The 22,292-nt window shown below is 41.6% G+C and overlaps 1 protein-coding gene across 8 annotated transcripts in view; it reads right to left on the bottom strand.

Moving 5' to 3' along the window:
* The window catches only part of UBE2F (ubiquitin conjugating enzyme E2 F (putative)), a 54,246-nt gene that overhangs the window by 14,883 nt on the left and 17,071 nt on the right, over positions 1–22,292 (bottom strand). For 2 of the 8 annotated variants that reach the window (XM_068196595.1, XM_068196598.1), the window contains 5 exons: positions 21,976–22,043; positions 18,435–18,505; positions 14,436–14,493; positions 5,468–5,500; positions 3,389–3,451 (listed from right to left, as the gene is read on the bottom strand). In XM_068196595.1, coding sequence (XP_068052696.1) covers positions 3,389–3,451; positions 5,468–5,500; positions 14,436–14,493; positions 18,435–18,505; positions 21,976–22,043 — 293 coding nt within the window. Of the gene's footprint in view, positions 1–3,388; positions 3,452–5,467; positions 5,501–6,494; positions 9,864–10,613; positions 11,208–12,877; positions 13,429–14,278; positions 14,306–14,434; positions 17,511–18,434; positions 18,506–21,975; positions 22,044–22,292 lie in introns of those variants that run through there. The other 6 variants (XM_068196593.1, XM_068196597.1, XM_068196594.1 and 3 more) reach the window with 5 other exon arrangements.

Raw genomic sequence — 22,292 nt, 5'->3', positions numbered from 1 at the left:
GCAGGCCTAAGTGAGGAACAAATCTAAGGAATACTTGGAAAAAACATTTCTACTTTAAACCACACCAAGTGTGCAGTGAATCTTCTGCTTTGTGCTGCACAAATGGCTCTGAAATGTTTTTTGGCAGAAGTGAACACCACTAGAGAATGTAAAGGCTTTTACGTTTTACACTGGCAAATCACAATGTCCTGAGGCAGCTCCCAAACCAGCCATGACCGATGGCCATACAGAAAGTATTTCCCAGGTTTCAGCTAACAAAACACAGACGCAGCACCTCTGCATGAGGAATACCAAGTCCTGAAGCACTAAGCTCACTTGGTTTTCCACTGCCAAGCTCTTCCAGAGCGTGGATCTTCCCAAGATCCCCAATGTTTCAGTATTCAGCCTACCTGGCTGCCACGGAGCAAATCAGTCAAGCTTTGTGTGCCTGCTGTATAAAAGCCAGCAAATCCTGCCATTTTTAGCTCACACCATTTTTAAGTGAGTAGTCATTAAAACTTAAATACTTGCTCATTGCTTTAGAATCCATGGAATTGATTGATAATTAGTGGTTCTGGCTATCCATAACTACTGACTGACTTTTGTGCTAAATGCAGAGTGCTCCAAGCTCATTAATAAGTAAGAGCTTCTTTAAACTCAGTAAGAAAACTCCTATCAGCAAACAGCTGAGATTCTATCAGTGTGAGAAGACAACGCTGGGCAACTCCTTGCTTAGTTTACATAGAGACATCAATAATTTTTTATTCTGATTTATTGAGCTCTACACCAGGAGAGGATGCTTGCTTATCTTCCAGTGACTGTGACCCAACTGCAGAGCAATGTGGGAACCAGGGATGCCCAGCATTTGGGAAAATAGATGTTGCCCAAATTTGTTGTACAGCCAGCCAAAAAATTACTGGCACCTAGCAAGGCGTGTGTGGGAGAACTGCAGAATGAGTAAAGCTGCATAAACGAACATATTTATTTTTAAAAATAATTTGCAGAAGTGACTTGATGCGCACTGACTGAAGGAAGCTGCAAAGGAACAAGTTCAGTAACTGACAGCTCCTTCCTGGAGCTAAAGGAAGTCTGGAGGGCTGGAAGCTGAAGCTTGCATTAACACAGGTAAGACAGGTTAATAAAACAATCAATTTCTAGAACTTGAGCTCTGAATTTTGTATCATTTTACATCTTAGAACAAGGCTGCTTTTCCAAAAGCTGTAAGTATGTGCTCAGTTACACACCACAGATAAAATGCAAGAATGGAGAGGTGCCTTACAGAGGAAGGGATCACAACTGCCCCTTCCAGCCTGATCTAACACAAACTGGGAATCCAGCACAGCTGTTTCCCAAGAATTAGCAAGAAGAATTTGCTACTTCTGATGTGATTTTTCGAGCATCTGCAAGGCAGGAGTCATTTGTGATGACCTGGAGCTGACCAAAGCCCAGCCTCAGTTCTCAATAAGCACAGGCAAGGCCTGGGATTAGCTGTTACCCTCTGGAGCAGCCAGGCTCAGCCTGGAATGTCAGCAAAGGAATGCCAGGATTTCAGATCTGAAGGGACTCAGTGAAATTCTGAGCCATCTCCCCTGGGAGAAGCACAGGGGACAGCCCTGGGTGCAGTGGTCTGGCTGTCACACACCCCACACTCCCAGGATTCCCTTGCACACAGATGTTTGTGTGCACAGCTGTTTCTGGATGGATGGATTTGCACATCTGTTCATACAGATACTGCACACGCAAGCATATATTACATATCCACTATCTGCATAATCCTATTACACATGCAAACAAGTCTCAGAGGGAAGAAAACTAATGAGCATTCCCATGTAATCCTATTGGGCATTGCAAGTATTTCTTAAGAGCCAGGATGGGACCACAGCAGTCTGACTCCACAACAAAGTGTTTATGTAAAATATGACCTCTCTGTCAGAGGGAAGCAAAAAAAACAACTCAGGCTGCAAGTGCAGCTTTTCCTCTCCCTTCCATTATTTATTCTCTCCACAAAGGCATCACTGGGTTTTTCTGATGTTACCACAAAACACACTACAGAAAATCCATCCCTACCTCGTGCTATAAAACACATATATTAAATTCAGATAAGCTCAAAAAAAATTAAAATGTCATAATATCAATTTTACAGGTACTTATGAGACCATTAAGAGTTTACTAAACAAAAAAAAATGTTTATTCCCCAAAAAAATTGTGATTTAGAAGACTGTCAAAAAAAAAGCGCAATTTCCTCTTCACTTCTTCAAACAGCTCCCATGCAATTAGTTAATTAGTGTAGCAGTACCTATTTTTGAGGCTCACCTCTGGTTTTGAGGGAGGTGTGTCTTTAAAATCAGGTAGCATTTTCCCTTCTGTGGATTCCCAGGATTTCCAATCTCTCAATGAGGCTGAGGTGCAGGACAGCAATTTGAACCACCCAGGGCTAGGGGGTGGAACGGGATGGGCTTTAAGGTTCCTTCCCACCCAAACCATTCTGTGATTCCATGCTAAAATAACACCACAAAGACCCCTCTCTCCCAGAGGAGGTTTGCAGATAATTTTTTCCAGCTTTGCTGTATGTTCTCATCTCAGCCCTGCAAACATGGATGAATACCAGAATAGCTACAAGATCTCATTAATCAAAAAATAGCTGGAAAGATGAACGTGCAATCCTGGTATTTCCTCTTGAAAAAATGAGATAAATTAGGTGCACTGCCTGACTGTACTTTCAATGAACTCTTCAAATCAACACTTGCTTACCTGGAAACTTTCTGCAGTCTTAAAGGTTAACTTCAACAAAAGTGTTGGAAGAGTTTAATTAGAACAAGATGTCTTGAACATACTAGGTGTGAGTTCCATGTGCTTGAGGAATACATCCATGACATGATGGAATTTTGGAGAAATCGGCACTTTTGCTCAGAGGTAAGCAGTACATCTCATTTATGTTCACCAGGCCATGTTCTGCTTTGCTCAGTCCATAAGAGACACATGAAAATTAGGATGAAGAAAAAGAAAACAGAAGTTTCCGATCCTGTTCTTCAAACTTGCCCAGATTTCTCCTGGCTTTATAAATACATGCAACATGGAATAGCTCTGAGTAAAAGAGCTGCCTTTGGAATGAGACAGAGGAGATCTTTTCACAGATCTTCTAAGGCAAAGGTCACTCATGTCACCGTGCCAGACCAACTCACCATCAGCTTGCTGCACAGCCCCAGCACATGGTGACTAACACTGCTGTGTGGAGTTGGCTTTCCCAGAGAAAGCACTTTTTGTTTGAATAACTGGTTGCTGATACAATGAGTCACTCAACTACCTCAAGCAGCAGCTCCAGCACTCTAAAAGGACTGGCTGGGAACTGTTGAGTACAGAATGTGTGCTTGTTTAGGAACAACCTGCCTTAAATAAACCACTGACTCACCTTGTCACGCAAATGATGCTCTGCAGCCTCAATATTCAAAGGATCGTCAAAATTCAAAAGATCCTGGAAAAGAAAGAGAGAACATTGAGGGGCTCCCACTCACTGCATCACCAGGAGCCCAAAGCCCTCAGGAACAAGACAATGGAACAAAGCAAACAGGGCAGCAAGGGCAGTGCAATTTCATCATTTCATCACTGCCTCTGCCAAAGGTAAATGCAAATGAGTCATCTGGCAATTGGAAACCAAATCACAGGGCAAGTAAATGATAACAGCACCAGGGCATTTAAACCCTTCTGGTGTGGGCCCCATAACACTTCTCCCTGGAAGTAAATACATTTCTATGGGAAAGCTGAATTTTGGAGGAACAGTCGAACTTGCAGGAGGCACAATTCCTGTTGATTTTTGTTAGAGGGCAAAGTAAACCTTCAAAAAAACTTCTGCAAACAGTGTGCTGATAAAGAAGGAGTTTCCTTAATTCCACCTCCACAGAAAAGCAGCTTCACTCTCTCTGTGAAGAAGCTATGTGACCTGGAGCCTGACAGGGAAGTTTCAGTGCTCTGGGAAAAACAGAGCCTAGAGGAAAAGGAGTGCAAAGATCCTGAGAACTAAGGACGTGTGGGGTCAGGGAGCAGAACTAGTCCTAACAAACCTCAGGCCTCCCAGTTTAATCTCAAACACTAACTTTGCAAGTAGAGAAGGTCTAGGGTTACAAACAATGGAGAAGAGGAATCATCATTAAAAATAACACTGAATCACAAGGCTCCTGTTCTGTCTGCAGCCCAGATCTTTCCCCAGTCTGTGTGAAGAGTGAAAAACCACTGTCCCACAAAGTGAAAGGCTCCTGGCAGTCCCCAACTCGTCTTCAGCAGCAAAGCCCAAGTTTCACTCCAATCAGGACACCAACCCACCTCATTTTCACTCTTTTTCTTCAATAAACCCCCCAATGAATCTGCCAGAGCAGTGTGATCCCAGTGCCAGCTTTTCAAAGCCTAATTATTGACAAGAGGCTGGGGGTGAGGGGAATCCAGGAGGGAAGCACAGCTCTTCACCAGCCATGACAAATCCCTGTGGTCTCCTAGGCAGGACCACCCCTCTTTGCAGCTCCTTCCCAATATTTTTATTTTATGCAGCTCTGCCCCTGAGGATTTTGCTGCTTTCCACTTACTTGGCATGCACAGGGAGACTGACTGTGAAAAAAAGTGAAATGCAATTCACTTTTGCTGGAAAAGCAAATGCTCTCCAAACTTTTACATCAATTTACCAAAGAAGTGTTGAAAAAAACAACCAAGACTTTGGATGCCAGGAAATCCAAGTTTCCTTCTACACCCTGGAGTGGTTGGGGCAGCCCCCTCCAGAGGAGAGGACAAATGTAGCCACCACCTTTCTACTGCTCTTTGCTTTCTCCTGACCTTCCCACCCAGCAGCAATGGCTGGGGACAGGAATCCCTAAAAAACGTAACTTTTGTAAAAACTTAGCTTCTCTCCACTTTTAGGGCAAAAGCAGCTGTTGCATCCTGCCTGCCTCTTGCAGCTTCCTGCCCTCTCCTCCATTTTCAAGGTGCACCTGCAATTACAGGTTCCGTGCTCCCAAAAAATCTTTTAAAAAAAGGAGAGGAAATGGGATGCCTGAATAAAATCCCAAATTCTGTGACAAGTCAGGTTTTATGCTAACAAGGAATGAGACTGCAGGGCAGTCATTAATTCCTAAATAGGATTTTTTTAAAAGACTAACACCAACACAATTCCTTCTCAGAGCAGTATGCATTTCTATTTCCTGCAAATCAGCAGAAAGAGTTTCATACTGTGTGGAAGATCCCAAATAATTTGTTAGCAAAATATCCCCAAATATTTCTAACCAAAGTAAAATCCACGTACAAAAAGCTGGCATTTCAGACAGTCTGGATGAGTTCCACAAACAAAAGCACAATCTGATTTCATACTTGTCCAACACCCACCGAAGCCAAGGGAAATAAACACCTAAACTTTTACAGGCAACACACAAGGCTGTCATTAGGTGATGCTGAAACTCAACCAGGCAGGAAAAAGAAAAGGGAACATGCAAAGTATTTCATTACTTACAGTAAATAAAGAGTTTAACCCCCAGACAATATCCTGCAAAGAAAAACACAGACAGGCATTTCAGGAGTTTTGAACGTGTTCACAAACTTTATTTTTCTATTAATCCATGAAATAATTGGAAAAAAAATCTAGATTACGAGTAATGTTTTACTAATTTAAATTAAAATGTTGAAAAAGCTTTCCCATTTCATGGTCACTTGATATTTAGAAGTCACCAAAACCAAATAGTGCATATTTCAAACAGAAGGTCACAACTTTCTGTGTGTATTGCTGTTGCTCCTCCATTCAAGGAAAGGAGTGATACCTTAGGATATGCCGTCAGCTGAAAACTGCACTGCTTAGTTTAAAGGCTGGGTAATGAAAATTAATTCAGCAATCTATTCTTAAAATTAAAGAGGGGTCAAACAAATATTTGAAACTGTCAAAGTATCAGAGAAAAGAGGGTGAGCTGTAGTAGGAGTACAGAGAAATACTACTCTTACATAAGCACACGTCTCAAGTCATTCCACAGCTAAAATGCAAATTTACAATAAAGATAAAGCCTCAAAGTACCAAATTTCCTATGCACAGCAAAGAACTTCAATAAATGAGTGTATTTGAGCTTGTTTCCTGTTCTGGGCCCTGTGCTGATAGTGTAGACCACAGAAATCCATATCCCTTAAGGACTCTGTCCAATTATGCCCTAATGAACAAGACACGATGTCAGCACTCTGCATCCAAGAGCCTCGCACAATCCAATTTCCCTCTGCTCTTGCACAAACAACTCACTCAGTTTATCTGCTTTTAAAACATCCATCTGCCCAGCAGGGATGGCACCGTCAGCCTTTCCAGCCTCAGCACCTTCTCAAGTGTGGCAAAGACAGCAACTTTTCAACGTGGCAGCACCAACGTATCAACTGCACAAAAGGGGTGACCCAGACATTTAATTCCAGTTATCTGTAAATTTTAAGACTCTAGTGCTGAGCAGTCATCCTCACTCCCAAAGAACAACTCTGCCAGTTCCCTGGCAAGCAGGAGAAATTGAAGGTTTCAATTTTAATTAGTTGATTATTCAATTATTTCAAAGAAGGGATGGAAATCATTGTTTCACACTTTATTTAAGCTTCTGTGCTTGTTCAGCTGCTGGAACAGACACCAGGCACAGCAGAGGCCAGCAGAGCATGGTATTAAGGACACCTGTATTAATCCATGGGATAAATTATTAGAACAATGCAGTGATGTGCCAAAGTCACAGATTAAAGAAAGATTTGTGGGCATGGAGAGCAGCAAAAGGCAGGAAGGTCTCAATTTCCACTTGATTTTCCACCATCCACGGATCAGAGGGTGCTCAGCAGCTCTGGGCAACCCCTCTGTGCCCAAAGCTCAGGATCCCATTCCACTGCTGCCCTCTAAGGCTGCATTGTCCTTCAGGGAGGCAGAGTTGCAGGGAAAAATGACATTTTCAGAAGCTGCTTTCTACCTACACCATAGCACAGCAGGCTGCAGCTGCAGAATGTGCTGCAGAACCACAACACTGAGCATTAAAACCATCCTGAACAGGTACAAGGTCACCTGAGTACTCTGAGGTCAGGCCATTTCTAACTCCTGAATGCCAAACCTGCATTCCCAGGGGTACAAACTCTCCACAGCTGTTCAAGCACCAGCAGGGCTGAGAAGGAACAAACCAGGAGCAAGTCAGCGCCTTCCAAAATCCTCAGGAGCCCATCTTCTCCTAACTCTGAGCAGTTCTGACCCCCCTGCTCTGCCAGAAGCTCCCCAGACACCAGCAGAGCTCTCAGCAGACAAAACTCCTTCTTGTCCAATACAAGCTCCGATACCTCACACAACTGAATGCTGCAGCTCAAAGAGGTGATCTGATGTCAAGTTTTCCCATTGTATTATCAATTGTTCCCAAATTCTTATTTGCTGGACCCTGGTTTTAATGCTTTGGGGCGCTTGACTCATTTGGGCTGGTTTTACAGAGCTCTATTAAAAACAAAGAAGGAAACATCAAACAAAAAAAAACAAAAAAAAAACCAACAAAAACCTTTGTACAGGCACAAGTTGTCAGAATGCTGTACATCTCCACTGCCACTCTAGACACCAAAAAGCATAACAGCATTACTATTATTACTGAATAATTTACTTGTGATAGTCTTAATACCGTTTTTGATGTTTCCATCTATTCAAGCTTTATGATTTGCTGGATTCATTTTACACCCTTGCATGGCTCCATAAGAAATAATGCTAAATTACTACCGGAGGACAATTGCTTTTTGTAATGAGCTTGAGGCTAGCTTGGATTTAAGTCTAGGATATTGCGAAAGGGAAGTGGGATGGAACAGATGAGCAAAAGTGAAGCAAGTATTTGGTATTTGAAAAACTCAGCACTGTTGAACTGCAGAAATAATCACCCTGCACTGCTGACTTCAGCAGAGCTGTTGGCTGCATGCAGATAAGCACTGGCCTAGATGCTTGCTTTGGGTTTTCCTGAGGAACTAAAAGGATGTGCAAGCCACTGAAGATCTTGTCAGATTTAACAACTCAAAAACTTCTGTTCCCCTTCAGTGTAATAAAGCATCAAGCTTGGCTTCAAATATTTACTGAACTTGTGGCTTAAATAGCCTGAAAACGAAGTTAAGCCCATGTGCAGGAGTTTTTAAAGGTGATTTTCACAGGGAGGAGCATGGCAGGTGGCTCTGGAAATGTTCATGGTGCACACCTTGACAGCGGTGCACTTTAGTGAGACCCCACTTGTGTAAGATCAGACATCTGCACCTGACAAAGCTGCTTCCTTTACAAAGCTGCTTTTCTGAGACTTCTCTGGGTTTAACATCAAAGTTACAGAGGACAAGGGTACCACTGCTGAGGGGCAGCCACAGAGCAAAGCTGAGAGCCTCTGCTTTTGTACCACACCTGCTTTGTGTGCTGGACCTGCAGCCTGGGCTGCCACATTCCTCAAACTGCTTTATCTGGCTCCTGCTCCAGCCTGCCCAGGCTGTCCCGGTGTGGTGTCCCAGAGGTTGCCATCAGCTGTCACCTGTGGGTCAGATGCCTTTGGGAGTCCAAGGCAAGTCTTGGATATGCAAATGGGTTTAGTTCACATCTATTCTGTTAGTTCAGAGGAGGCAATGATCAGGAATCAGGAACTGGGGCTCCCAAGCACAGCAGCACCTGGTTAAATCCACAGTGGGTGAGGGGAACACAGAATAATGAGAGAAGCACACTCTGCTCCATGGCACTGCCGCCATCCTGGGCTGGAGCATGGGGAAGTCAACACAAGCAAGTCAGAAGATCAACAGACTGCTCTAAACACCCCTTTATAATTGTCCCTTTTCATTCTGCACTATTTTTGTGCTGCATCTGAGTGAAAAGTTACACTAAACCCCTGGCAACAGATTTGTTTACGGCATGCCAAACGAGGAGAAAAAACCTGCTGCTGCAGCAGTGTCTGAAGTTCAAGAGCAGTGACTCAAAATCCTCAATGCAGCTTTTGAAACAGCCTCTCCTGAGGCCAGGGAGTCTCAAAGCTTTGCATTTCTAGGAGGTCCTAGCTCAGTCACTGATCTTGCCAAGTGACAGCTCTCAGAGCCACTTCACAAAAGCAATGCCACTGAAACCATGCCACAGACAAGGGGTTCAGAAAGACAAGCACAAGCACTTCTGGAGAGAGAGCAAACATGGAAACTGTAAATTAAGATTAAATTAACATTTTCCAGTTTACCTCAATGTTTTTGAGGTATGAAATTAATTGAGATTACATTAAGATTTTCCTTTAACAGGCAAAGTATATTGAATACATTAATTTAAGAAGAGAGCAAACCAGACAAAAGCACCTACCAAACTTCCAATCAAAGAAATTCCCTTAGGAGATCCAAGAAGTATTTCTAATCTAACAGACTGAACAAAACAAAGCTCATTGCTAAACAGTTCTTTATAAACAATTTGACCCAGTCAGATGAACAAAAGGAGCATCAGTCATTTATACAAGCACGTCTGAAGCAAATTTTTTTGGTTTGTTTTAAAAAGGGCTGGAAATGCCCCTGTAAAGTCCAGCTTGCTCTAGTCCAGGCCATGCACAGCCAAGTCCTGGGGCAGCTCTCTGCTGTCGTGTCTGCCTATTCACCACCTCAAGGTGGTTTTCCTCTTCCCTTCTTCCACTATCTGTTAAAAAGAAGCCCAGCTTCCCCTCTTCACTGCAGCCTAAAAAACCAAGCACACTTTGTCCCAACCCATCAAATAATCACTGGTGCTGGGGATCAAAAAAAAATGTTTTCCTTCCAGAGACATAGGCACTTTTTAGCTTGGCAAAAAACTTCTTCTCTCCTAAGTTGTCTCCTCCCAAATAAAATCTCTTTTTATATTTCCTCTCCTGCTCCACTCTAATCTTGCAAAAGTTGAAAAACATTGTTTCCACCTAGAATAAGGTGATAAAGTGAATGCCACCTTTCTTCAGCCACCCACAAAAGCCACCTCAGTTGCCATGTGTCTGTCATCCCTGCCTGTGCTTCCCACCCAAACACAACAGCAGCTCCCCACAGGGCTTTGGGTAACTCAAAAGGCATAAACTGCTCCAGTTAGCAAACACAAAACAAGGAGGAAGGCTGGAAAACCATTTCTTTTGTACATAAATGTAGGAGTGGAAAGAAAACAGGACCCATTCCAGGCTGTTCCTGTCCCAGACCAAGGCAGCTGTGAAGTGCCAAGCATGCAGAACACTCCTCTCCCATCCCTCACTTTGTCACTGACTCCTGGACATTTGTCCCTGTGGTTACTGCAGGGCAAGTGGATAATCCTGTGGAAATTGTTCCCTGGGGAATTCTCTGATAGCTTCTTAATGAACTACACCACTGAAGCCATCACCCTCTGGAGACCAGTCTGCTCAGTGCATTAAAGCTGGCTCTAATTGAACATTCAGAAATCAACAGTTTGGGGAGAACAAGCATGGTTTAATTACACTTACTGAGGTATCTCAGCTCTCCTCACTCACATGCTCGTAAGAGCAGCTACTGTACCTAAACCAAAGATTTGGTTTTGCCAGAGGACATTAAAGACAGAAAATTAAAATTTTGCAAGTCTTTTCTGAAGCAAAAGCTATTAGAAGACACTGAGCTGTATATTTCCACCAGCATGGGCATGTATGGATGAGAAAGAAATAAATCACATCTTACAAAACTGATAAAGCAAATTTATAATGAAGTCAAAATACAACACAATATATCCTTGGAAAAATATTTCTTGAAGCTTATTTTAAGAAAAAAACGGAATGTCAGATCTACACAGAAGATTTTCTTCAGCAGTTTATAGCTTCTCTTTCCAAATACTGGGTCTGAAATTTTTGTCTGGGGCTTATTCAATTTTTAGAGGTGAGGAAGACACACAAAAAGACCAACTCCAGAAGAGGATTTGAATAAATCAATAGCTGTACAATGTTATCATAATGCTGAGAAAAACAGCCTGAGCAACAAGAAATAATGTAACATGAAGCATGCAGGTTTCTTTTTTCCCTTCATCCTCAAGACAGTGACAGTTGCTTTATTGTCTGTTTCAAACACTTCTCTACACTAATTACAGATGATTTTGACAGCAGACCATCTATTTTCCTTAAGATGATGGGTGAAAGTTCTGTACTTTCAAAACTCCTCAGGATGATGCTGAAACATTGAGGTAAACTGGAAAAATGAAGTCAGGATCATCTGATTTATTTCTCCGAGAGATGAGTTTGGCATTTGGATGATTCCAAATGAAGTCATTCCACTGCCTGAAGACAAGGGCAGAACCAGTGAACCAAACAGGACAAAGAGCTGCCATTTAGAATTAAAGCACTAATTAAATAAGCAAGGCTCCTAAGGATCAACTCCAAGTAGCAATAGTTTACTGGAAATGAGTCTTAATGCCTTTTAGATCAGGTAATCTAATAGCACAGACAGATATTTATTAACCTAGAATCTGGACTTATAGGAGAGAAATTCCTGAAAAAAATGGTTTCCTGTAGGTGGGCATGAAAAGCTGTCTGCAGATCTGTAGTTCAAGACTACCTGGATGTTTCCTGCTCCTGGCTCTCCTGAGAGCAATAAGACAGAAATGACAAAACCCAGCACTTGGAACTATGTCAGTGAAAAACTGAAATGCACATACACCTAACAAACATGGAAAGCCTCCAGAAAACAAGCCAGCTAGCTGAGACCAGCTAGATCTCTGTGAGAACACAGATATAAAAAGAAGAAAAAGGACAAATATTCCCTGGGAACATCCATCATACATTTTTAAACACTGGTTTTAATGTTCATATGCTCAGCCCTCCACAGAGTTGCCCAAGGGTGCTTTAATTATTTTTCAGGTCCATCAATCAGCCACTGATTTATGAACCCATTTCCAGATGCAGTTAGTTAAAGGTAACTGCAGAAGGAGCCTGACTTTTAGAACCAGACAGGCATTTAAAATACAGATCCACTCATTCAGTTCTTAAAATCACTCACCTGAGATGTTTTCAGAGCAAAATGAAAACAAGCATTTAGGACAAAGCTGAGGAAAATTAAGGAGAACTAAGTGAGCTAGGCAGGTGATAATCCTGGCAAATAAGGTACATATTGAGGTCTAACAGGAGCTACTAAAGCAGAGGAGTTTGAAATTGAAATTACTGAAGGGTACAAAGCAGAGTAACAGCAACAGTGTCAAGTCATATGAGGTATTTAAAAGCTGGTACTTCCAGTGACATTAAAAAAAACTGAGAACAAAATGGAATTAAAGCCATCTATTTGCCTTCTTCCTGGCAAACTTTCATTTTGACCATCACACCTAAAAACAGGAGAAAAGACAGTCTGAGCAGGGCCCAAAGTAACTGCAGCAGTCTCCAGCTTTGTGAATAATCTGCTTTAGAGAGGAAAGTATGCAATAAAATGATGCAGAACATGACAGAATGGAGACTGAAAGGTAAATAAGCTTCTGTTGCTAACTCATGTTTAACAAAAGGAACACAAAGATCAGCCAGAAAGCACTGCAGCAGAGTTCACACAATCCACAGCCTGGACACCGACCACTACCAGAAATTATCCAAGGGTTTGGGATTCTGGAGTGCTTCTATGAATAAAAAGAAAGTGACTTTAAAAGTGCATATATAGACAGGCTGGCAGGTTAATATTTTAAACCTGTTTCAGGGTAAGAGCCCAACTCTGCTCAGAACCTGATTTCAAAAAAGCATCTAATGCAGGAATTCAGAAATAGCACATTCTTTAGTGCCTTCACTCACACACAGGCTGCTCTGCACAGTGGTCCATGGAAACATGCTCCCAAGCACAAAGGGAAAAAAGATAAAGCTCAACACTTGGTAACCTAAAGAGAATTCAATCATGGGTGAGATGACACCAAGTGCAAAAAAATGCTGGGAAACAAAACTGAGTTCGGTCTTCCCCCCTCTTGAAAGATCCGCCACACTGTTAAAAATACATTTTATGAGGTAAGTTTTCCAGACAATATAGCAGATTTTCATTTTTATTTCAGAAAGTTTCTTCATGTTTCTACCCATTTGATACTAAAAAAAAATATTGTAAAGGTCACAGCAGTTTATTTTGAAGGATTTTTCATATAGCTCTGCTGTCACCACAAGGATTCAAAAATGAGACACAATCAAAATCTCGAGCCTTCTAAAGGGTTAAGCACACAAGCTCCACACATGCAGCTGCATTCAGCATGGTTTGTGCATGGGGCTTCTCACATGTATTCCCTATTTGAATGGCTTTTCTCATGCCCTTGGAACAGTTTGTGTGGCAGAAGGACATGTCCACTCCCAATTTAATTCTTCAGGAGCAGTTCAGAGTGCTTTATTGGGTAGGTCTGGGTGCTATTCTTCCAGAAAACCAGGCTGACTTCATATTACTGACAAATTAAATACTGACTTTCAAGTCCATAACAGGCCAAGACTGGATTCCTGCCCACAGTGCTTCTGTGCAAATTCTCACTGTCCCCCTTGTGGTGATGAAAAGCTGTAAAAAGTGAGCTCACAACTGTGGTGCTTCAATGGTCAAAAATTTAAAAATCCAAGAAGGACATCAGATTTTTCTCTTTTTGAAGTTAAGCTACTAATTCCTTTTCTCTTGCTGAATCTTTCATTTCAACAACCACAGAAAAAGCTCCTGTCTTTTGGGTTTCTTGTCCACTTGTACTAATTTTTTAATGACTGAAGCTTAGAACTTTACCTGAATGAAAATACAGGGACAGGAACAGAACTGGTAATTTAACTAGTTAAATTACTCAGTGCCTTGATTTAACCTGAGATGAAAAACAGAAACACGAAGGGCAAAACAAAATCACACCAACTGATGAAAAAACAATAACTGCTTAAGAAAATCCACAAAACAAAACACTCATTTTACTTCCACAACATCACATGCTCACCTCAGGAGACATTTTACAGATTAAGAAAGTCACAGATCTCATTCACAGTGCCAAAGAGCAAACCAAGTATCAGATAAAGGTCGTTTTCAATTTGCTTTTTGAAAGAGACAAACACCTGATGTGTACCCTTTATCCACCTAGTGCTGTTAAATCTCTGCAAGAAACAATTCTGGCAGCATTCCTGGGAACAGCAACAGGAAGATAAATGCCCTGCTCAGTGCTCTGCACTGATTTTGTCAGGAGTATCAATCCCATGGAAATTACCAGGGTTATGGATTGCTGTTCACAGGATGCTCTTGTGTTTACTGCCTGGTGAAAACCAGCACACCTTACAGAGTGTGGCTTCTCAGAGTCACATCAACCTCCAAAACCTTGGATCAGAGCAGGCTGTGTGCAGCCACACCAGAACTCCCAACATTCCTACAATCAGCGCTGTACCTGCTCCACTGCTGCCACCAACACTTGCTGAAAGACAAAAACCTCACCTCAAAAACCTGTTCTTGAGCAAACCACATGAGCTGATTCTTTCCAAGGCCAGGAAAGGATTTTTAAAGATGTATTTAGTTTGATGGACTTTTCCAAAAGGAAACAGTACCTTTAAGGTTCTAGTTGGGGCCCAGCCAGTGCCATCAATTGAGTGTTCTCTCAACAAACTGGAAAAAAAAGACACACAGATTATACAGAGCAACTTCTGCTTCAACTGCCTTTGTGAGAAACCTTCTCAGAAAACATTAGAAAGCAATTGCAAGATAAGTTCTAATTCTTGCACTATTTATATCCAGGTAATGGAATTTTAAACCCCAGCAGTTGGGATGTCTGCCTAAAATTACCTTCTACACAGTGTCATTACAGAACTCCCCATCTGAGCTCAACCTCTGTCAGAACACCTGAATTATTTTCCTCCAGCAGCACAAGTGTGACAGAAATGCTTGTGACAGGCTCAACACTGAACCCTTTTTTTATTCCCTGATACATTTTAGAACATGTTAATCTCTGGTGAAGAGACAGCCTTGCAGGATGACTCATCTCTCACCAAAACTGGCACAAACCAATCCAAAAAAGGGTGTTCTTGGGAGGATATCTAATTGGCAAAGAGAGGATCCTCATCCTCTATTGTGTGAAAGGACTTCAGCTTCCTACAGGTAAAGATAAGAAAGTGAGAGAGTTTTAGTCTGTCTGCTCTGGAGGAAAAACTTCCTTATAAAATAAATAAATTTATATATATAGATATATATAGAGAGAGAGTGAAAGATATATATAGATAGATATAAATACATATAGACAAATATATAGATATAAATAAAATAAATATACAATACATATTATAAAATATAATTTCAATATGAATATTAATATATAAAATACAGAATTTCCTATATGCACACATCCAGTACAGATGTACCATATTATGGTACATATTAAAGCCCAGAGATGCTGCTGAATATTTGCAAGTGGAAACCATTGAGGTGCTCAGGCATTTCTGGACCTTTCAGATCCAAACCTCAGCAGTTATGAGAAGGAGATATACTGGGGATCAGAGCACATTTGAGAAATAAGCTGAAGTCTTGCTCAGAAAAGTAATAATCTGAATGAAAAAAACTCTAAAAAACTCCCTGAAGCATCATTTCACAATCACACCTTCCTCTGTAAGGAGTCACCTAAAAGAACTCACACAGCAAAGCACAAAAATCACCACCAGCAGCAGCTTCTGCTGCTGAAATGACAGGTTAAAGTGAAATAGTCTTAAGCTATAAGGTTCTAGCAATTTCCAGGCTGACAGGTGTTAAGTAATTTTTAAATTACAGTAGATGGCTAGACCATACAGGTTATGTAGTTATCTAATGAACACAGTAAGTTTATATCCAAGGAAATTCGATCCTTGTTCAGTGCAGAGATCCTAGGAATAGGATGATCAACCTGGACAAGCCCATTCCGCCTTAAGTGTGCTGCTCATCTTATTTCTGTGCCTTTCAAAAGATAAAATATGCCATTATCACTTGTGCAACGTTCAAAATAACATCTTGTGGCTGCAGCTTGCCTCCATATGACAAAAGCAAAAGCAAAAAAAGCTTGCTTTTTGTCTGTTCCTTATCAAACTGTGTGGCAGTGCTTCCATTTGCCTCTCCACACGCCTCCCTGGGAAATTCCAAGCAAGGGGGAAGTTAACACACCAAATAAAATCATAAAAACATTCAGTGACAGAGCCCCTGAGCATGAGCGAAGCCTCATGGACAGCCCTGCAGCTTTCCAAGGCCTCAGAGCTCTCCTGGCACAGCTCCAGCTGGGACACCACAGCCAGGACTGAGGAGACAGCTGTACCTCCCAGAGCACTCTGGCAGGAAAGCAGAGAAGACCCAGAAGTGTCCCTTCTCCTCATTTGCTGACAGAATTGGTTTTGGAGCAGCACCTTCTTTCACCTACAGATTGGGAATGACCATTAAGCCCCTCGACAGAACATTTCCCCAGATCTAGGGAGAACTCCAAGCCTATGATTACAAATCATACATCAATCTGGGTTCCCATGGGCAGACTGAAAACCTCTGCTTTTCAACTTTCAGTAACCAAAACAGCCCCTGATGTGACCAGTCAGCAGCTCAGCTTTCATTTCAACAAATATCTTCTCATTCTGTAACTCCTGCATGGCAGAATGCTTTGAGGAATTTTTTTCTTTTTAAATACACACATCCTAAAGAGATCTTTTTAAAATCATCCCCTGAAGTGGGAACTGCATGATTCCACTAAGTGGAAAACCTTCTGAAACTCCAGCTGACCCAATCTGCAGCTTAAGTGACTACAATTTACTGCAAGGAGAAGATCAGACTGGAGAAACCTCCATTTTTTCTATCCACATGTGCAGTGCAGGTGATAGATATCCAGTATGGGCCAGACCTTATTAGGATCTGTCATTAGTAATATGGCCCAGGGTAACTGCAGTCCATAAAGCACAGAAAAACACCACTTTTCCTGCCCAGAACTGTTACACTTGACCACAAGTTTAACTATTTAGAATGTTTTAATCCAGGGATGATTATCAAACCGACACATACCGCAGCATGAGGTATGTGGGGGGAAAGCACTGATGATTTTCTGCTTTTAAAAATAACTGAAGCTATTTTAATGCAAAGACTCTTGTGTAAGTTGATTGCAGATACTATACATAGAATGCATTCTCTGACAGGCATAAAGCAATTAAGTTATTTTAGTTTTTCCATCTAATGCCAGACATTTCCGGGGCTGGATATGTTGAGGAACCTGACAATCCAAACTGTTTCAGTGCAGATGCTGAAAGAAAGCCTCCACTTCATTAGAATTATGATGCTCCAAACAACACATTCCTCTCTTATAATTAAAACCATTTCAAGAGATGGAAAAATGTGGCTGCCCCATCCCTGGAAGTGCTCCAGGCCAGGCTGGATGGGGCTTGGAGCAACCTGGGATGGTGGAAGGTGTCCCAGCCCAAGGCAGGGGGTGGAACAAGAGGAGCTTTAAGGTCCCTTCCAAGCCCATCCACTCTGGGATTTTATGAACCTCAGAAGATGCTGTGCTGTGCGGGAGCTTCAGCTTTGGTGTGGTGCCTGGTATTTGTTGCTCCCTGGTTCAAACACCTCACCTGTTCATTCCATTACCTGCACTCAGAACATTTAAGTTTCTTAATGCTGATGAGCCTGACCTGCCTAGGAGGGCAGTAAAAAACTTCATTTTCACCAGGACTTTCAACACAGCACTAAAATGATTTCTCCATCTAGAGGAAAAATTCAGCTTCTCTTTAAGCACTGATTTGCTACACATGGTGACAAGCAGGCTGGATTTTCAGAACACCTTTCAATTTCACTTATGGGCTTTGCTTCTGCTTCATCTGCCTTTCCTTCTGTGTGCCATTAACTTGAAAAATGACAGGCAGGCTGCTCACTGCTGTTTCTGTTTGATTTCTGGCCAATTTCACCATCAGGTGTTGAGGATGAAATTGCAAAGTTTCACAGATTCATTTGGAAGAGGAAACATTTACTATCAAGGAAAACCACCCATCAAGAGAAGCCTCTCTGGCAAGGTAAAGCTTTCAGGTTTCATATCCTGACTTATCCTGACCCCAACCCTGCTTTGTTATAACTGGCACATGTGTCTGATCAGTGGATATGAAATACTGTAATTAACAAATGGCAAACAAATAATTACTGGCAAAGTTTAAGGAACACTTTTTTCCTTCCTTTTTGAAATAAAACGAATTTTCAAGCTCTTAACACACTTGGGCATTAAAAGGTAAAGCCTCAAAGCCTCCCTCAGGGCCTGAGGATGATTCAGTTATAAGGGAGGGAAGAAAAAACCCAACCACATTTTGTTTAGGCTAGAGTTTACATTTTTACCCCATTTTTGTTCTACAAGTAGAACAAAACACTAAGTCTGAACCTGAAAAGCCAGGCTCTCCGTGGTCCCTACAGCACAGCAAGAATGAGACTTTGAGTATATTCTTATGCTCCTAAAAGTTACATGCAGAATCAGCACCAAAAAAAAATACTGTCATGACAGTTACATCCAATATTTTACCAAACAGAGAAACCTCCAAGGTTAAAAAACTCCAACAGAATGTTGTTCCTACCTTAGGCAGATTTCTCCTGTCTCTGTAATGTTTGGGTGCCAGATTCTTGTCAAACATTTTACCTTTGGAGGCTGCCAGGAGAGAAAACAAATTACTGTGTTATCCTTTAAGATAAAACCCTGTTATAACTCATAAAACAGAAAAAGGCAAATATATTTGATATTCACAGCCTGGGTTTGTATGTTTAGGGCAGTGATGCATTATCTACAAGAGTCCAAACAGACTTCTCTGCCCTTTTAGTTTTTCTAAACTCTTCATAAAAACCAGGCTTGGTATTAGGCTTTTCCTTAGAAAAAAATAACTTTTAAGAAAGCCAAGAAAATTTACTCCTTCAGGGAAAACAAAACACTCTAAGTCATTCAGTTTCTTCATACTTAACTATTAAGGCAATAATTTAAACCAAAAAACTTCACCAAGGCTTGTCCAAATCAGGGATTTGTTAAAAAACAGCAGAGGATGCAAAGATAACCATAACTAATAATAAATAAATAACTTATTCTAAATACAGACCCTCCTGTTCACAACTGAACAGAAATGCGTCACCAGTGAATCTGAGGCACTAAAATAAAAAGCCACGGGCAAGATCACCAAACTTCTGAATGTCATAGTGGGGTTCTGAAGTGCAGATTTTTAAAGTACAGTCTCCTTTGCTCTAGTTTTGTGAAGTGAAGGAAGAGTGGCACATAAAAATTTCAGTAGCTTAGCAACAGCACGTTGTTCCATTCCCTGCTCTCCCCATTAGGACTTGCAGCTTTCAATCAGGCAGATTATTTCTGATAGGAAGTGTCCTGGAATCCATCAGCACACACCAGCACCTTGCAGGACTTCAATTAGATCCCCGATTATAAATGTGGAGCCATCTCCCTCCACTTTTTCCAATGATGTCTTGAATCAAGAGGCAAAACAGCTCAAAGAGCTGTATTTGCAAGGCAGCATCATGTGTTTTATCTCATCTTGTTCCCAACTTCCCAATTACCTTTCTAAGAAACTTTTGAAATTAAGACTCCTTGGAAGAGGTAAGAAGACATGCATGACACTGAGATACCAAAACCAGACCTAAAAGAGATGTTGTATAAAAAAACCACTCATCACCACAACAAATCTGGGATTCATAAGGCAGATTTTGCCTCTCCCCCAATTCATTTCTGTGCAATAACTCAAGGGACATAAGGCATGGCATTCTTGAAAATTAAGTGGCTCACAGAAAACAGTCTCAAACTTTTTGACCTCCAAAACACCTTAGAAGTTTTCTAACAGCACAAGCGTTGCATTAGCTACACTTTCTCATTGTTTTGAAAGATGATGTCTAGTTTTCAGGCAAGGGAAAGCAACAGAATTTATTCCATGCCATTAGATCAATATAAAAGAGTAAATTTCTACCATATGCACCTTCAAACAGAGAATGTACTGATGAGTCAAAAAAAGCTTTGTAGAATCTCTTCTTAAAAAATCCCCAAAGCCTCACAGTGAACTAACTGGTGTCTCATTTTTTGTACTGTGGAAACAAAAGAATTCCTTTATCCTTTCAAAGAGATTTTCATTGCTAAAAGTTAGAAAAACCCACTCCTGACAGTAAGACAAAGGTTTTTCTCTCTCCTTTTTCCCTTTCAGACAGACAGGACAGCTGCAGCACCACCATAAAATTTATCTTCAGACAATACTTCTCCTTGGAACTTGTTCCAAATCATCTTTGAACCCTCCCCAAACCAACAAATCCAGAGATTTCCTCAGGATGAGGTTTCACCTGAGCACCTGTGACAGTCTGCACAACAAAGCTTCCCAAATCCATTTATTTCCTTGCTCTAACTCCTCCTTCCCCCCAGACACCACCAGCTGCACATGTAGATGCAGCCTCAGCTGGGGGGCACAGCAGTGACCACATTCACTTCTTTCTCCATTTCCAAGCAGCCACTTCTGCTCTGGGATCCCTCATTTAAAATTAGCAGTTTCAGCTCTTGATAAATTAGCACTCTCAAAGGACAGGTGTACCAACAGAGTTTGTAATTTTTAAAAAAATTATGCATTATTTATGTATTTAATTGGATCACTACCCTGTAGATGTAACTCTTCACTAGTGAAGAAATTTACCTCGAGAAGGAATGTGGCTCCTAAGAGAAATGTGGGATCAATGTTATTTGAAATGTTTTCTCTGGACACCAGCTAGTCCCGAAGCATTCTGCTAAACCACCCTGCAACTTCAGCTCTTCTCTTTACAGTCTGTAAAAAGCATCATTTCCCCCAGGAGGCCCTAGTGGGGATACAAGTCCCTGGGGTGAACTACACTGCAGCCCTGAGATATTTCTTGCCATCATCTTCCACCAGCAGTTTCTGGAGAACTTCTCAGACTGGCTGAAAGTGAACACTACACACAGCGAAGCACTGAGTGGTTTGGCTGCAGGCCACAATACCAAATCTTCCAAATTGTTCCTCTTTATTTATTTTCTGCTCCTCCACTACATCTCAATTCCACATATCCACTCCTTTTGCCAGTGCAGGTGTGTATCCCAGCCTTGCCTGTGGGCTGAGAGCCCTGGAAGGTCTGCAGAGCTCTCCTGAAAACAGGCATGACTTGTGTCAGTCCCATTCTGCCTGGCAGGAAACCAACCACAGCCTCAGCAGAATTCCCTCAATATTGGGATTAATACTGCATTAATAACCTGACCACAATCCAACACCCAACCTCCTGCATTGTTTCAAAACTTTTTATTTTTGTATTGGATAAGAGGTGCTCAAATTTAAAAATATTTAATTAACATTTGCTGTAGATTTTCCTGCTAGTGCTGAGCAGGGAGCCATAACAAAACAGAGACTTTTTAATTATGGGAACTGAGAATCAAAAAACTCAGATCAAAACTGAACTTCAGCTCTCCTGTTAACATACAGCAAACACTTTCCCGCAGCAGTGTTGTTTGGGTGAACAACTGGAATACAAAAATCAAAGGGAATTAAATGAATACACAAAAGGTAGAGAGGGTGACCTCTGTCACAGAATGAAATTCTTTGGTAAAGTTAAGGGGAACTTAAAACATCCCACAACCAAACCCACACAACTGCCAACACTCCCTAGCTGTGACTGCAACTACTACACACAGATAATGCTGAATTTAGGCTCAGCTGAACGGGAACCAAAGATCTTCCCTGAAACTCTTCTCCAGGATCCTCCCTTACACGTTCCTCAGCCTCTCCGCAAGAACTCCGAACTGCCAACACCAAAAGTAAGACACCAAAGCAGAAGAACGCGGGGGAAAGTTACACAACTGTCAACCTTTTTTCCTTTTGGTTCACTTATTTCATTCTTAGATATCTAACTTTTTATGAGAATAATCATTAAATGCAGGTCTCATGAATAATTAACAGGAGAGAGCAGAACAGAGGACACTCATCTGCATTTCCCAGAGTTTCTGCCAGAAAGTTGCGGAGACTTATTTTATTAAGAGACAGAAGATCCTTTCTCAGTCTCAATGCCAAGTTCCCCCTGAGGTCCTGTTACCTGCAAAGAAAATCTAAAATGGCAACTATGAGACTAATGACAAATACTCACCACCATATTGTAGGCATCAGGAACTTCAGTTTCAAACTGAAACTTTCCCCCTTGGTAATAGCCCTCATCTAGAAAAGGGAAAACAAGGCAAACAGTTATAAAAGAGAAAAGCACCAAGACTAAAACAACAGCACAGGGTTATCATCAAACACTTCCGCTGGCTGCACCACCAGCTGCCACCTAGCCAAGGAGCGTGCGAGCACCGTGTCCTCCTGCACTCCCAACATTTTTACAGCAGAAATTTGAAGTCAGGCGAGCCAACAGTCCCAGAAAAAGCCACCATCCTGATCACAGGAACAGGGATACCCAGCTAGAGG

This window comes from Anomalospiza imberbis, chromosome 7 (genome assembly GCF_031753505.1).
Source record: "Anomalospiza imberbis isolate Cuckoo-Finch-1a 21T00152 chromosome 7, ASM3175350v1, whole genome shotgun sequence".
NCBI classification, from domain to species: Eukaryota; Metazoa; Chordata; class Aves; order Passeriformes; family Viduidae; genus Anomalospiza; species Anomalospiza imberbis.
Note: the sequence above shows the minus strand (reverse complement) of the source record. Positions and strands in the feature narration are given on the sequence as shown.